The 16688-nt window shown below is 46.3% G+C and overlaps 1 protein-coding gene across 1 annotated transcript; it reads right to left on the bottom strand.

The window, feature by feature from the left end:
* NCR3LG1 (natural killer cell cytotoxicity receptor 3 ligand 1) lies at nucleotides 1638–14722 on the bottom strand. Its single transcript, XM_005689580.3, has 5 exons — nucleotides 14422–14722; nucleotides 12682–13029; nucleotides 4866–5192; nucleotides 3158–3265; nucleotides 1638–2411 (listed from the first exon to the last, which is right to left on the bottom strand). Exons 1-5 carry the CDS (start codon nucleotides 14519–14521, stop codon nucleotides 2077–2079), a joined length of 1218 nt encoding a protein of 405 aa, XP_005689637.2. The 5' UTR covers nucleotides 14522–14722; the 3' UTR covers nucleotides 1638–2076.

Below are 16688 nucleotides of genomic sequence, written 5' to 3'. Positions count from 1 at the left end.
GCTCCCCCAACTCCAGCCAGTCAGGTGGCAGTGCAGACTGACGCTGCACATCTGCCATCCCTGTCTCCAACTCACACAGGTGTTGTGACCTGTGTCCTGGGTCTCAGTCCTGAGCTCAGCAGAGAAGGGAAGCCAAGCCACCCTCTTCCAGTAGTGGAACTGAACTGCTAGGCTGGAGAAACTAGCCTGCTTAGACATTCGGAAAACCTGCTCAGGCCTAATGTCTCTGGGTTTGGTATCTCCAGCCAGTCACCACTCAGCCCACCTGTGGCCCACCTAGGTGGCCCTCTGGTCTTTCTGCTGGGGAGGACTCAGCCAGTTTCTACGAACCCACTCTCCTCGTGTATCATCCTCTCAGCTCTGTCCTGCTCTTGAGTTCCTCTCCAACATCTTTTCTTAGGGAGAACTTTCCTAGAGTGCTTGCTGCAAAGAGTAGCTCTGGTTCCCCATTCATCTCTGGGTTCACCTCTGAGGTCTCCCCAGGGCCAGTGTCAGACACCTTATTGTACAAAGACATGCAGAAGACCTGGAGGAAGAAGACATGATTGCTGCTGACCCCGGATTAGGGTAGGCTTGAATAACAACAGATCTGTTCCAACTTGAAAGGAGTTGGGGAAAGGCCAAACAATGGGGTTAGAGTCAGAACTGGGTTCCAGAGGGTGGGCTTATTGCATTAGAACCCAGAGTATTGGTGTCTCGCTGTATTCTGCTGACTATACCAGCTGTCCTGCTGTAACTCACTGTATGCATTGCTGAACCCAGAGTAGGGGAGGCGTGAACTAAGAGGCTGGAAGAAGACGCAGAGAGCCACAGGAACTGCAGTCACGTTTATTCTCTCCTGACTGGCACAGCACTCATGGCAGCAGCCATAATATAACTTTAGCATAGCCGTAAAGTAACCTTAATGCAGCCTCCAGGGCTTTTCAGGCGGAGCTTATATATACTTACAGGACAAAGCAGCCTGTGGCCAAGAAGTACCTCGTGACATGCATGCACAGAGCTATAAGTGATCTCAACTCTTACATAATCATTTACCAAACGTGGGGCAAGAGCGAGAGGCTGTGGACCAAGACAGAGCCTGACTACTGCCACCGCCAATTGCTCTTTCCCTACCATTGGCATCCTCTCTGCCAGGTACACCTGCTGGGGCATTGTATATCTTCATCTACCTACACCCTCTATTTCCACTCTGGAGTGATGTGAAAGGCAGGCCACCTAAACTGGCCACCCTGGGTACAGAAGTGTAAACTTCTGTCTTTCCGCAGTCCTTAGGTTCTTCCAGGCATTGATGTCAATAATTGAAGCAGTGATACCAAGTGCATATGCAACCGCACAATTCATTACAGAACCCTGCTTCTACGTACTCTTACTTCACTTGACCAATTCCAGTTTTTCTCATTATGCCATTGTTATTGGGGAAGGGAAGATAAATAATTACAGGGAACTCCAGTACTTTGGCCACCTCATGAGTCACCATGAGAAGAGTTGACTCATTGGAAAAGACTGATGCTGGAAGGGATTGAGGGCAGGAGGAGAAGGGGATGACAGAGGATGAGATGGCTGGATGGCATCACTGACTCGATGGACGTGAGTTTGAGTGAACTCCGGGAGTTGGTGATGGACAGGGAAGGCTGGCATGCTGCGATTCATGGGGTTGCAAAGAGTCGGACATGACTGAGCGACTGAACTGAACTGAACTGAAATCAGAGGGAAATAAATACAGTTCTGACTGAAACTTTGACACAGGTCCACTATCTGTGAAGGGAGGAAGAAGGGATAAGTGAGGGAGAGCATTGCTTTCAAGTAAGCTTGAAAACTATAGCAGATGCCTGAGATGCCATAGCTGGAACATGGTGGCTAAGTACCCTCTTCATAGCAGGCTCTCTCTTGAAGGGAGTCTCAGCAGCACATCTCCATGGCAACTACACGTTTAGGTCAAAATCCAGCTTCCAGAAGAAATGTATCAGTCAGCTTTTGCTGTATAACAAGTCATTCTATTGCTTTATTTTTCAAGTGGCTTTGAAAAATAAGTCTCATGCACTCAAGAGTCAGTTCTGTTGGCACTGATGATCTTAGCTAGATTTGCTGATGCACTGAGGAAGCGGTCATCTGATCCAGTTCCAGCTTCGAGGGTCTCTTATCCTCCAGAAGTCTCTGATTACAGTGTCTCTCATTCTCCAGCTTCCCCAGTGGCTCAAGCAGTAAAGAATCCACCTGGAATGCAGGAGACTTGGGTTCGATCTCTGAGTTGGGAAGAGCCCCTGGAGAAGGAAATGGCAACCCATTCCAGTGTTCTTGCTTGGAAAATTCCATGGACAGAGGAGCCTGGCAGTCTATAGAGCTGGACAACACGAGCACAGACCCTCTCTCCTCATCCTTCTGCAGGCACCATTTCCAGCATTTTTCCTGACCTAGGTTAAATCAGGAGAGTAAATCCTATGAATCAGTTGGCCAGCTTTAGACAAACAGCCTTTTTTCTTGATGAATGGATTGGTCTGCTTTTCCAAAAGCGTTTATAATGAGATATACTAGCTATTGCACAGATTCTGCATTGGCAGGCCTGTAAATAATTGGGGGCAGTTTTATTACCCAAAAGCATTTAACTAATGCATTTAAACTGGCCTCAACCACAGTTTGAGTTGTTTTATTTGCTATTTGGACCATAGGGAATAACATGTTTGGAAACATGTTTTAGATTGGAAACACCCTCACTAGGGTTGGAAATTCTTAGTTAAACCAGTATAATTTGGGTGGTAAGTTATCCCATTGAGTTATTAACAAAATATGCGGAAATGGTGGGGAAGGAAATCCCCTTTCTGAGCCAAGGACTCTATATGCGACAGCAATACTGCCGCTCATATATCATTCATGGGCCTGGTGTGAACAACGAGGTCAGGCCTGATTCAGTGAGCCGGTTCATCAGGAGGAGGCAGAGGGGCTTTACAGTGCATCTTCCCAGAGTCCCAGGCCACTACATGGAGACCAGATGAGACAGTCTGTCCCCAACACATCAGAAAGAGCCATACATCATAAACATACTTAGAACACCCCAGCATCAGTCCTGAGGGCTCTCTAACACCATGCGCTGGCCATGAATTCTGAACTCCCAGAGCCTACTCCAAAACACAAGGCTAAACTTTTCTTTGGAGCCCCTTACCTTTTCTTAAGAAAAAAACATTAAAAAAGTATGCAATGATTAATATGATCAGTCCAATGATTAATACACCCATTCTGATATAGAACCAGTCAGTTTTCTTCTCAGATTCTGCAGAAAGAAGGAAGAAAATGTTAAGAGGAAGCCTACTGGCAGGGGCCAAAGAGACCACATGGCTGCTTCTAGGCTCTGCGTGGTTGCATGTCATCTTCTGTCAGAGACAGTACCACCAACCTTCTGCCACGTCTTTGCCCTCCTCCATCCTATCACTTACACCTCCAGACGTCAAACAGCCAGTTTAGCACTTATCAGAAATACAGCAATATCAAACACCACATACGGTATGCACATGCTGTGCACATGTTTAAAGCTTCCACACCACTATACCATCCCGTATCACCTGTATACTGCTAGAGACGGGATGTCACTCTCCCCTCAAAATCTGAATGCTGAAATCTTAATGCCCAGTATGACAGCATTAGGAGACAGGGCTTTGGGGAGGTGATTAGGTCATGAGGGTGGGGCACTCAGGAGTGAGATCAGTGCCCTATAAAGGAGGACCCTGAGAGATCCCTCACCCCTTCCACCTTGTGAGGACAGGATGAGAAGTCTGAAACCTGCAAAAGGGCTCTCACCCAACCATGCTGGCCACTAATCTTGGGACTCCAGCCTCCAGAACTGTGAGAAGTGAAGTTCTGTTGCTTATAAGCCACCCGCATGCATGCGTGTGCGTGCTCAGTCATGCTGAGCACTCCAGTCATGGCTGACTCTTTGCAATCCCATGCACTGTAGCCTGTCAGGCTCTTCTTGCCCATGAGATTTCCTAGGGAAAAATACTGAAGTGGGTTGCCATTTCCTTCTCCAGGGGATCTCCCCAACCCAGGGATTGAACCCGCATCTCCTTCTTTGGCAGGTGGATTCTTTACCACTGTACCACCTGAGGAGGCTCTTATAAGCCACCTAGTCTGCGGCAATTTGTTACAGCAGTCCACATGGACTAACAGGGCTTACCTGGTAACTGGTGATAATAAAGAATCTGCCTGCCAATCTACTTCCATATTCTTACCTAGGAAATCCCACGGACAGAAGAGCCTGGCGAGTTACAGTGCATGGGGTCACAAGGAGTTGGATACAACTTAGCAACTAACCAACAGCAATGGGCCAAGATATATACATATCATCCAGCCCAGACAAATCCCTGATACCAAACACACAAAGCATATTTCAATTTCATATTCCCCTGTTTCTGAGATACCCTAAACACATCTGTGCACACACTACCCACACAATCCCTGGTCTTTACTTCCAAGAACAATTTTTCTCTCCCTTCAGGATCATCTCAAGCCCCACCTGGCACACCCCGACCACATCCCTCAGGGCCACCAGTCAGCCTCTGCCTTCATTACCTCTCTCAGCTCTATGCAGATGCATTGGACCAACAGGGTCATCCCCACCTAGGACCAGAGCCATGAGCATAGAGGCCAGGTCGCCTAGTGGACCACCTGTCCACCTAGTGGACCATCTGTCCACCTATTAGACCATCTGTCCACCTAGTGGACCATCTGTCCTGGCTTAGGGACCTAATTTGGACTGCCGACTCTGGGGCTGAGCTAAATCAGACCAATCTTTCTCCCCTTCCCTATATAACCAAAGTTTATATGATACTCCCCTCAAGAGGAAGAGTAAGGGAGATGTCCAGGAAGATGCTTACCTGGATGTAGAATCAAGCGGAAGTTGAAACTCTGGATTGTGGGCAAGGATACATGCCATACCACACACTGATAGATGGTCCCATTGTCTTCCAGAGATGGCTTCAGCCTCAGGTGGCTAGTGATATTAAATGTACCATCCTCATTCTTGACCATGTGGTCAGTGGTGATGTTCTTAGAAAATTCCCGGAAGTGGGGATCATTCTGGGTCCACTTTTTCCACGTGATGTTAATATGCTCTGGGTAGAACCCACTTGATGTACATAAAATATGTTTGTCCCCGCTATCTTTCACCATGACTTGTTCAGACAAGTTGCTGACTGGCTGAGCTGCCAGGGGAGAAAAATCATTCTTTGAGGGTAGGTAGAGATTTGCTTATCATCAGCTCAATGTCAGACCCATGGCAAGCCTTCAAGAAAGCGAAGTAAACTGACTGGTATTCTGCTTAGACTAAGTGTTCTGGGTACGTTGGTCCCAGTGCCAGCGGGGGACTGATATGCTGTGACCCTGAATCTCAGGCAGTTTTATAAAGCAGAGTTTCTTAAGCCCCTCTGTGTCACAGATACCTTTGGGAATCTGAAGAATCCCTTGGAATAAACACTGATGTGGGCAGAGACTGCTAATTGCTGCCAGTCTCCATTCTTCCATGACACCTCCAAGTTAAAGCTGCTTCTCCCACCCTCCTCTGCAGCTGGGTATAGTCATGTGACCTAAGGGTCTGAAAGTTTGATTGTAATCAGAAGTGGTGAGAACAACTTCTAAGAAGTATCCTGAAATAACAAGGGTGTCTTAAAGAAAAGAACAGTGTCTCTCCCCCTCCCCTTCCTTCTTTCTACAGAATGGCTGGAATAGCATGTCATGGCTGAGGACAGAGAAGCTGTTTCTAAACACAAGGTGGAAATGCAGGTTGAGGACAGCAAAGTGACAAGATAAAAGGATCCTGGGTCCCAGATGATCAGAGCACTGCCATATCTGCCCTGGGTTGGCTACATTTTTGTGAAAGGAAAATAAGCCGCCTTCTTAAAAGCACTACTGACCTCTGGCTTCCCCTCTCACATGTAAAGATCTTGAAAGTCATCATTTCTATCCTTGCAACAGGAAAGAAAGCTGAGCTGAACATACTGAAAATCCACGGCTTTCTTTAGATTCATGGAAGAATTGAGGTGACAAGGCAAACCACCACCCTGTAAACCAGAGACACACACAGGCAGATTGAGAGAATCACAGCCAAGATCATAAAACCTTAGGCAGAATGTACTAGAGCAATAAACTGGTTGACATACATAAGTACTAACTCTGACAAAATGCTAAAGGATACGTGTGGACTAGGTTGAGAGTAAAAATCTCCTAGAGGCCCAGCCTTAGAGGGGGCCATACACTTTCATGAGTTGTACCTCCAAGAATCGTACCAGGTTCTCACTGTGAAGATCCAAGAAAAATCCCCTCCTGTTTTGAGCAGGGAAGAGAAGAAAGGTAACTATTTCAAAATATACCCAGGACTCCCTGCTGGTCCAGGGTTTAAGAATCCACCTGCCAATGTAGGGGACACAGGCTTGATCCCTGGTCTGGGAAGATTCCACATGCTGCAGAGCAACTAAGCCCATGTTCCACAACTACTGCAGCCTGTGCGCCCTGGAGCCTGTGTTCTGCAGCAAGAGAAGCTGCCGTAATAAGCAGCCCGCACACCACAGCCTGGGAGTAGCGCCTACTTGCTGCAACTAGGGAAAGCCGGTGTACAGCAACAAAGACCCAGAGCAGTCAGAACTAAGTAATCAAATAAAATTAAATATATATATATATATATATATATACACACACACATACACACACACACACACACACACACACACACACACCCAGTGCATTCTCCACAATAAAGGATGCTCTCAAGGGAGAAGAATTTGCCAAAGTCTTATCTGGCTTCCCTGGTGGCTCAGAGGTTAAAGCGTATGCCTCCAATGCGGGAGACCCGGGTTCGATCCCTGGGTTGGGAAGATCCTCTGGAGAAGCAAATGGCAATCCACTCCAGTATTCTTGCCTAGAGAATCCCATGGACTTCCGTCCATGGGGCCGCAAAGAGTCGGACACGACTGAGCAACTTCAACTTCACTTCAACTTATCTGACCTGGGATAGTGATGTTTAGCCAGCTCCAGCCCCCTCTAGCCTTCCTGTCTCACCTAGAAACACTTGTGAAGGTGAGACAGTCTAGGGCTCAGGCAACTCAAAGAATGAGATTTAATCAGAAAATTATCAACAGCTTCCCCTCTATGACACCTTACCACTACATCAACAGAGCCCTAGAATGATAACAGCAGATTACAGCTGAGAGAGCTGTTAAACACAGGCTCGATTTCAGAAGGAGTTCATGAGGAAACTCAAAGAAAACAAGGCAAGGGGCGGGAGGAAGACACCAGAAGGAACTGAAGTCTCTGACAGGCACAGCATTAACATTAAACAGAGTGCAACTCCTAGCCAAAGAAACCCAGATCCTCATACCAAAAGCCTATTCACCTCAGTTCCTATTATCTGATACGTAAGATCTAGTTTTCAACAAAAAATTACAAGGCATGCCAAAAAGTATGAAAAGACAAAGCAAGCATCAGACCCAAATTCTGGTATGACACAGATTTTGGAATTACCAGATAGGGACTTTTAAATAATGATTAGGCACATGTGCCCTAGAGCCCATGCTCCACACTGAGAGGCCACTGCAATGAGAGGCATCCCCTATTTGCCACAACTAGAGAGAAGTCCGTGGAGCGATGAAAACCAAGCACAGCCAAAAACAAATAATTAAATAAAACTATTTTTGAAAACATAGTAGCCTTCAGAGCAAAGAAAATTATCAGGAGGAAAAAACTAAGGAAATCTGAATAAACTATGTAAGTAAGTGTTAGTCACTCAGTCGTGCCCTACTCTTTCCGACCCCATGGACTGCAGCCCACCAGGCTCCTGTGTCCATGAGATATTCCAGGCAAGGATACTGGAGTGGGTTGCCATTTCCTTCTCCAGCGGATCTTCCTGACCCAGGGATCCAACCCAGGTCTCCCACACTGCAGGTAGATTCTTTACCGACTGAGCTACAAGCGAATAAACTATGGACTTTAATAAATAATAATGTATCAATATTGGTTCATTAATTATAAAAATACAGCATAAATGCAAGATGTTAATAGGGCAAGTGGGGTGCGGAGGCAAGAGTAATATGGGAACTCTGTACTATCTTTGCAATTTCTCCATAAATCTAAACCTCTTCTAAAAAAATAAAGTCTATTTATTTATTTAATTTTTGAAAGACAAAAAAATACTTTTATTTTAGGTTATCAGTTGCAGAGGAATTCTAATATACATCCCTACCTCCAAAATTGATATGTACAAAACATTCCAAGTCTTCAGTGAAATTGTGGAGGGCTCACAGATAGTGTCCCCCAGTTATACTGAATTGTACCCCCTCCCAAATTCATATGTTGAAGTTCTAAATCTATTCCCTCAGACTGTGACTATATTTAGAGATACAGTTTTTTTTTAATTAATTGGAGGCTAATTACTTTACAATATTGTAGTGGTTTTTGCCATACAATAACATGAATCAGCCACGGGTGTACGTGTGTTTCCCATCCTAAACCCCCCTCCAACCTCCCTCCCCATCCCATCCCTCAGGTTCATCCCAGTGCACCGGCCCTGAGCACCTTATCTCATGCATCAAACCTGGACTGGCGATCTATTTCACATGTGGTAATATACCTATTTCAATGCTATTCTCTCAAATCATCCCACCCTCGCCTTCTCCCAGAATCCAAAAGTCTGCTCTTTACATCTCTGACTCTTTTGCTGTCTCGCATATAGGGTCATTGTTACCATCTTTCTAAATTCCATATATATGCGTTAATATACTGTACTGGTGTTTTTCTTTCTGACTTACTTCACTCTGTATAATAGGCTCATTTCATCCATCTCATTAGAACTGGCTGAAATGCATTCTTTTTAACAGCTGAGTAATACTCCATTGTGTATATGTACCACAGCATTCTTATCCATTCGTCTGCTGATGGGCATCTAGGTTGCTTCCATGTCCTGGCTATTGTAAACAGTGCTGCGATGAACACTGGGGCACACGTGTCTCTTTCAGTTCTGGTTTCCTCAGTGTGCATGCCCAGCAGTGGGACTGCTGGGTCATATAAGCACATGCGCCGTGAGCTGGGGCAAACCCAGTGTGGTCCATACACTGCAAGCACTCCCCACACACGCCAGTGACATTTGTTTCCAGTGTTCCTCCCCACAGCACAACTGAACAAGTGACCACCTTCACCCCTGTGTCAGGGCAGAAATTAGACACTAAAGAGACTTGCAAACAGAAGAAGCCAAAATAAACAAAGAAGAGGGAACCGTTTTGGAAGTGACAGGTGTAACAGATTAAAACCCTGTAGTGAGCATTGACTAAGCATTGGAAGGGGCCTATAAACCTTGAGAAGAAGTATAAGCTGGAACAAGGAACTATCTGAAACTGAACTGACCCCACACTGCCCTCAACAGCTCCAGAGAAATTCCTAGATATATTTTACTATTATCATTTTTTAATTCTTTATAAGTTCTTTATTACTCCTTTAATTTTCATTTTTATAATCTATTATTACCTTGCAAAAAAGGACCCTATTTTAAAGCAAATTTCATATATATTTTTTATAATTTTTGTGATTTTGTTTTATATTTTTAATAATTGTATTTTTGAGAGTCTAACTTCTAGATTTTTAATATTTGCTTTTTGGTATTTATCAATTTTGTACCTTTAAGAATCTAATCTTCAGTTCCCATTTTTACTTAGGCGTGTGATTACTGGCTTGATTGCTCTCTCCCCTTTTGACTCTTTTTTTCCTCCCCAGGTCACCTCTATCTCCTCCCTCCCCCTTCTCTTCTCTAGTTAACGCTGTGAATCTCTTTGGGTGTTTCCGGCTGTGGAAACACTTAGGGAACTGATCACAGACTAGACTGGTCTCTCTCCTTTTGACTCCCTCTCCTCTCCTCCTGGCTGCCTCTGTCTCCTTCCTCCCTCTTCTCTTCTCTGTGTAACTCCATGAACCTCTCTGAGTGTTCCAGACTGTGGAGAGCAAATAGAGACTTGATTACTGGCTAGCTTGCTCTCTCCCCTTTTGATACCCCCTCTTCTTCTCCTGGTCTCCTCTATCTCCCTCCTCCCTCTTCTCTCCTTCATGTAACTCTGTGAACCTCTCTGGGTATCCCCCACGGTGGAGAATCTTCTCACATTAACCTAGATGTTTATCATCGATGCTGTATGGATGGAGAAGTCTTGAGGCTACTGTAAGAATAAGACTGAAAGCCAGAGGCAGGAGGCTTAAATCCAAAACTTGAGAACACCAGAAAACTCCTGACTCCAGGGAACATTAATCGACAAGAGCTCATCCAAAAGCCTCCATACCTACACTGAAACCAAGCGTCACCCTAGAGCCAACAAGTTTCAGAGCAAGACATACCAAGAAAATTCTCCAACAAAACAAAAAAATAACCCTGAGCACAAAAAAACAGGTGGCCAAAAGTCACACCAAACCCATAGACACCTCAAAACTCACTACTGGACATGTCATTGCACTCCAGAGAGAAGAGATCCATCTCCACCCACCAGAACATCGACGCAAGCTTCCCTAACCAGGAAACCTTGACAAGCCACTCATCCAGCCCCACCCTCAGGGAGGACCCTCCACAATAAAAAGGAACCACAAACTTTCAGCATACAGAAAGGCCACCCCAAACACAGCAATCTAAGCAAGATGAAAAGCCAGAGAAATATTAAGCAGGTAAAGGAACATAATAAATGCTCAGCACACCAAACAAAAGAGGAGGAGACAGGGGGTCTACCTGAAAAAGAATTCAGAATAATGATAGTAAAGATGATCCAAAATCTCAAAAACAAAAATGGAGGTACAGATAAACAGACTGGAGACAAGGATTGAGAATATGCAAGAAAAGTTTAACAAGCACTTAGAAGATATAAAAAAGAGTCAATCAATAATGAATAATGCAATAACTGAGATCAAAAGCACTCTGGAGGAAACCAACAGTAGAATAACTGAGGCAGAAGATAGGATAAATGAGGTGGAAGATAGAAAGGTGGAAATAAATGAAGCAGAGAGGAAAAAAGAAAAAAGAATTAAAAGAAATGAGGACAACATGAGAGACCTCTGGAACAATGTTAAATGCCCCAACATTCAAATCATAGGAGTCCCAGAAGAAGACAAAAAGAAAAGGCCAAGAGAAAATACCTGAGGAGGTAATAGTTGAAAGCTTCCCTAAACTGGGGAAGGAAATAGCCATCCAAGTCCAAGAAACCAGAGCATCCCAAACAGGATAAAGCCAAGGTGAAACACCCCAAGACATATTAATCAAGTTAACGAAGATCAAACGCAAAGAGCAAATATTAAAAGCAGCAGGGGAAAAGCAACAAATAACACACAAGGGGATTCCCATAAGGATAACAGCTGATCTTTCAATAGAAACTCTTCAGGCTAGAAGTGAATGGCAGGACATCCTTAAAGTGATGAAAGAGAAAAACCTACAACCCAGATTACTGTACCCAGCAAGGATCTCATTCAAATATGAAGGAGAAATCAAAAGCTTTACAGACAAGCAAAAGCTGAGAGATAGGGTTTTTACTGAGGTTGTTGGTAAGTTAAAAGAGATCATTAGGTTGACCCCTAATCTGACTCATGTCTTTTTAGAAGATTAGGATGCACAAGCACAGGAAAAAGACAACCAGCTACAAGCCAAAGAAAGAGGCCTCGGAAGAAACCAACCCTGCTGTCGCCTTGACCTCAGACTTCTAGATTCCAGAATTGTGCAAAAATTAATTTCTGCTATATAAGCCACCCAGTCAGTAGTGTTTTGTTATGGCAGCCCCCAGCCCATCCACAGAGAATCCAACCTACTTATAAAAGCAGAAAGAGGAGTTCAAAAAGGTGTTTAGGGAAGAATGTTGCTGTTGTTAAGTCTTGACTGAGCACCTGCCTTAAAACAGCACTGGCCGAGCATTTTCATACATGATCTTATGTAATCCTCGGAACACTGTGAGGCAGGTAAGACTTGTTACCTCATTTTGAGTGGGAAAATTCACAGGCAAAGATATTAAATGGCTGATCAGTCACTCAGTTTGGAAGCAGCAAAGTCAGACAGAATAGGATTCAGACCCATGAAACCAGAGTGCCATCTCTCTCCTTCCCCAGCTACCTTTCAGAGGTATCTCTTCAGTGAAGGCTAACTCCAGACATACCAGGGAAATTATCTAATTACTGTGAATATCTTTTACTGCTACTTTAAATGGACCAAGCTCTATTCTGAGCATTTTACCTGCATTTAAAAAATTTTTTTAATTGGAGTATAATTGCTTTACAATAATTTCTGCCGTGTAACAGTGTGAATCAGCTCTAAGTACACATCTATTCCCTCCCTCTTGAGCCCCTTCATCCCACACCCCCATTCCACCCTTCTAGGGCATCTCGGAACACTGGGCTGAGCTCCCTGTGCTGCACAACAACTTCTTGCTAGCTATCTTACCTGCATTTTTCCGAGCCACTTCCCTACAATCAATTCTCTCATAAAAAACACTATTACATGTGTTTATAGAGTTTCAGCGTGATTAAAAACTTGCCCAAAGTTGTTAAGAAATCCATGGAAGTCCTGGACTCAAACCTATGCCTATTTGACTCCTAGGCCCATGCTCTAAATCTCTGCTCCACTCAGCCCACCCACATCTCCACCGCAAGCCCCATCACCATGAGAATCACAGGGCACTGCCCTCAGACACTCACCTACAACCTCCAGCCAGACAGTCCCCTGAGCCTTCTGAGGAGTAACCACCAGCTCACAGCGGTACTCCCCTGCATCCTCCAGCCGGACACCAGGCAGCTGCAGTGAGGCGTCTCCCATCTCCAGACTCCGTAGAGACACACAGGCTCCACGTTGGGATGCCTCCCTGTGGTTCCCGAAATACTCAAACAGTTTGGTGTAGGTTTCAGACTTTTGAGTCTTCTGAAACCAGGTGATACCCATACTTTTGATGTCCAGCTGTGCTGAACCAGCGATCTTGCAAAAGATAGTCACATTTTCATTCAAGAAAACCATCTGAGTCCTCTCTGCCATCTCCACTTGCAGTAAACCTGTGGCAACAAGAGAAGGTTATGGAAGACCCTTGAAAGAAACATAGTCCTGGTACTCTAAAACACAATCATGTGACTGGAAATGTCCAGGGGGGTGGCAGGTCCAGGGGTGCATCCTCAGATACAAAACCCCTTAGTTCATGGCCCCTCATTAACCCACATAAAATCCTGGAACTTTGTTTTTTCCTTCCCCCAACCAACCCCACCCCCACCCCATCCACCCAGCCAATCCACTAAGATCCAAAATAAAGCAGTTTCCTTTCCACCAACCTGGCCTCTTCACTGGCTTTTGAGGGACCAACAGATGGAGCCCACTTTCGGTTACACCCATGCACTCCCAGTAAAGACTTTAGTGAAGTCAAGATATGCAGGTGGAGTCTATTTCCTTTTCTTTTTAAAGGGAATTTAAGGGACTCTCAGCTAGAATGATCCATGGCCCAATTCCTTCTCCGCTGTTGAAGAGGTTTCTGTTGAGTGTTTTTTGTTTTTGGCCACCACGGGTGGCATGCGGGATCTTAGTTCCCTCCCAACAGAAACTGAACCCCTGCCTCCTGCAGTGCAAGTGGAGTCTCAACCACTGGACAACCAGGAAAGTCCCAGAGTAGTCTCATTTCACATTTTTTATTTTTTCCCTCAGTTCCAGCAACTAGCATGATGCAAGGGAGAAAGAAGTTTACAGAACACCAGGGCACAAACTTGAGGAAACACTTGTTTTCGGGCTCCTACACGAGGGGACTCTGCACAAAGCAGGGATTCTGTATGTAATTGTTCAACAAATCAAGCAGCATTTTCCGAAAGCTACCTGGGGGTTATTCGCGCCCCTATATTGAAAAGCAGAGATACTACTTTGCCAACAAAGGTCCGTCTAGTCAAGGCTATGGTTTTTCCAGTGGTCGTGTATGGATGTGAGAGTTGGACTGTGAAGAAAGCTGAGCGCCAAAGAATTGATGCTTTTGAACTGTGGTGTTGGAGAAGACTCCTGAGAGTCCCTTGGACTACAAGGAGATCCAACCAGTCCATCCTAAGAGAGATCAGTCCCGGAGTGTTCATTGGAAGGACTGATGCTAAAGCTGAAACTCCAATACTTTGGCCACCTGATGCGAAGAGTTGACTCATTGGAAAAGACCCTGATGCTGGGAAAGATTGAGGGCAGGAGGAGAAGGGGACGACAGAGGATGAGATGGCTGGATGGCATCACCAATTCGATGGACATGAGTTTGAGTGAATTCCGGGAGTTGGTGATGGACAGGGGGGCCTGGCGTGCTGCGATTCACAGGATCTCAGAGTCGGACACGACTGAGCCACTGAACTGAACTGAACCCAGCCGACTGCGATCTCACGGCCTAGCGACCGCTACCCCTCCTCCCTCTTTCCTTCTCTCCCGCATCCTACCTGCGATGAGCTGGAAGCGCTCCAGCACCAACACCGACATCCGAACCCAGAGCAGCCACACGGAGCCCCACCGCACGCGTCCAGCAGCCCTCTTCGACATTGCAGTAGCCTAGCTTTACCGGCGGCCTCGAACTTCCTCTTTGTTCCTTTTTCCTCTTAAGAGTGAGCAGTGCCTAAGAAGTGGGTGGAAAGTGTATTCTCTCGCGTCCAGACCGAACTACAGGCGTATTTAACTAAGGGCGCACGTTCACCTCCTTAGGTCTCTGGGACCCTTCTGCAGAACTCTGCGATGTCGTCTTGGGCGCGGCGCGGGCGGGGGGCGGCGCGGGCGGGCGGGCCCGCCCGGGCGGCGGGCGGCGGGCGGCGGGCGGCGGGCGGCGGGCGGCGGGCGGGGGGCGGGCCCGCGGCGGGGGGCGGCGGGGGGCGGCGGGGGCCGGCGGGGGGCGGCGGGGGGCGGCGGGGGGCGGCGGGGGGCGGGCCCGGGCCCCCCCGCGGCGGAGGCGGATATGCGCATGAGCGGAGGGAAGGACGCGCGGACCGACGGACAGGTGGGCGGACGGGCGAGCTGTCTCTAGGATCGCTTTGTAAACGGGGCAGGATCCGATTGCCCCGGGCGCTGCTCTAAGGAAGATCCACTTAGGGTGGCATGATAAACTTGCTGTTGCTGCTAAGTCACTTCAGTTGTGTCCGACTCTGTGCGACCCCATAGACGGCAGCCCACCAGGCTCCCGCGTCCCTGGGATTCTCCAGGCAAGAACACTGGAGTGGGTTGGTGTCCGACCCTCAGCGACCCCATGGACTGCAGCCTACCAGGCTCCTCCGTCCATGGGATTTTCCAGGCAAGAGTACTGGAGTGGGGTGCCATTGCCTTCTCCCTAGGGGATGCCATCTCTGGGGCCGAGTTCACCCATTGCCTTCGAGCTCTGGCTGTTGCCCACCTGCCTCTCTGCCTCCGGTGGGGAATGGGCTGGTCAGCAGCCGGCTAGCTCTCCTCTGGTGTTTGCTCAGTCCTTTGTTCTGTGAGCGGGCCTGTCAGTACCTTATGTTAGAGCTTTTCACGGGAAAGTTCTCACTCTCTCTCTTTCCTCTTTTTTTTTCCTCTCTGGCTATCCCTTGGTTTGGATTGCTATCTCATGTTAGCTCCCTCAGATTGCCCTCGCATTCAGGCCTGCTCCTTACCCTAAGCAATGCAGCCTGAGCCTCCCTATTCAGCCCCTCTTGCTGGTGGCGCACACGAGCGTCTGTGCTACTTCTCTGCTGGGAGTTGCAGTTAGGCCTGTAATCTGTGGGTTTTATTTATTTATTTTTTCCTCCTGGTTCTGATGCTCTCTGAGCTTCCAAAACTCCCCACAGACCCACCTGTGAGAGGGTGTCCTCGTGTTTGGAAACTTCTCCTCTTTTATGACGCCCTCCCTGGGAGGGTCTCCATCCGTAACTCTTTTATCTCTGTTTTTATCTTTTATATTTTGTCCCACCTCCTTTTGAAGACAATGGGCTGCCTTTCTGGGTGCCTGGTGTCCTCCGCCAGCGTTCAGAAGTTTTTTGTGGTATTTGCACAGCGTTCAAATGAACTTTCAATGAATTTGTGGGAGAGAAAGTGGTCTCCCCTTCCTATTCCTCCGCCATCTTAGGACCGCTGCCTGCAATGTTGAGTTTTAAGTCAGCTTTTTCACTCTCCTCTTTCACCCTCATCAAGAGGCTCTTAAGTTCCTCTTTACTTCTTGCCATTAGAGTGGTATATCTGCATATCTGAGGTTGCTATTTCTCCCAACAATCTTGATCCTGGTATTACTGACATCATTAAATAACATCCTCTATGGAAATGTATGATAAATCCCTATACCTACCCCAAATAATGCACACAGTTGTGACATATACATATCACCCTGTAGAAAATTGGAGAAATTGCCTCAAAAAGTAAGCAGAATAAAATTGGCAGCTTTCACTATTTTTATTAGCATTTAAAGATTAATCAAATTTACATTAAATGTCTACTTATGTTATCATCTTCTCCAATTTCACATATTTTGAATTCCTGCAAACACACAAGAAAACATATCTTCTGTTTGCTAGTCTTTCATTCAACCCCAAAGCACACAGCAGACGCTTCACAAATGTTTCTAAAACAAATGAGTTTAACATCGTAAAAGAAATTATATTCCAATAAAAATAAAAGAATAAGGCATATTATACTATGCATGGATCCATTGATTATGAAAAGAAAGGGGAGAATGACTTTGTTCAGACCCCTTTGACAGAGCAGAGGC

The sequence above is a fragment of the Capra hircus genome, chromosome 15 (genome assembly GCF_001704415.2).
Source record: "Capra hircus breed San Clemente chromosome 15, ASM170441v1, whole genome shotgun sequence".
NCBI classification, from domain to species: Eukaryota; Metazoa; Chordata; class Mammalia; order Artiodactyla; family Bovidae; genus Capra; species Capra hircus.
This window is presented reverse-complemented; position numbering and strand designations above follow the sequence as displayed.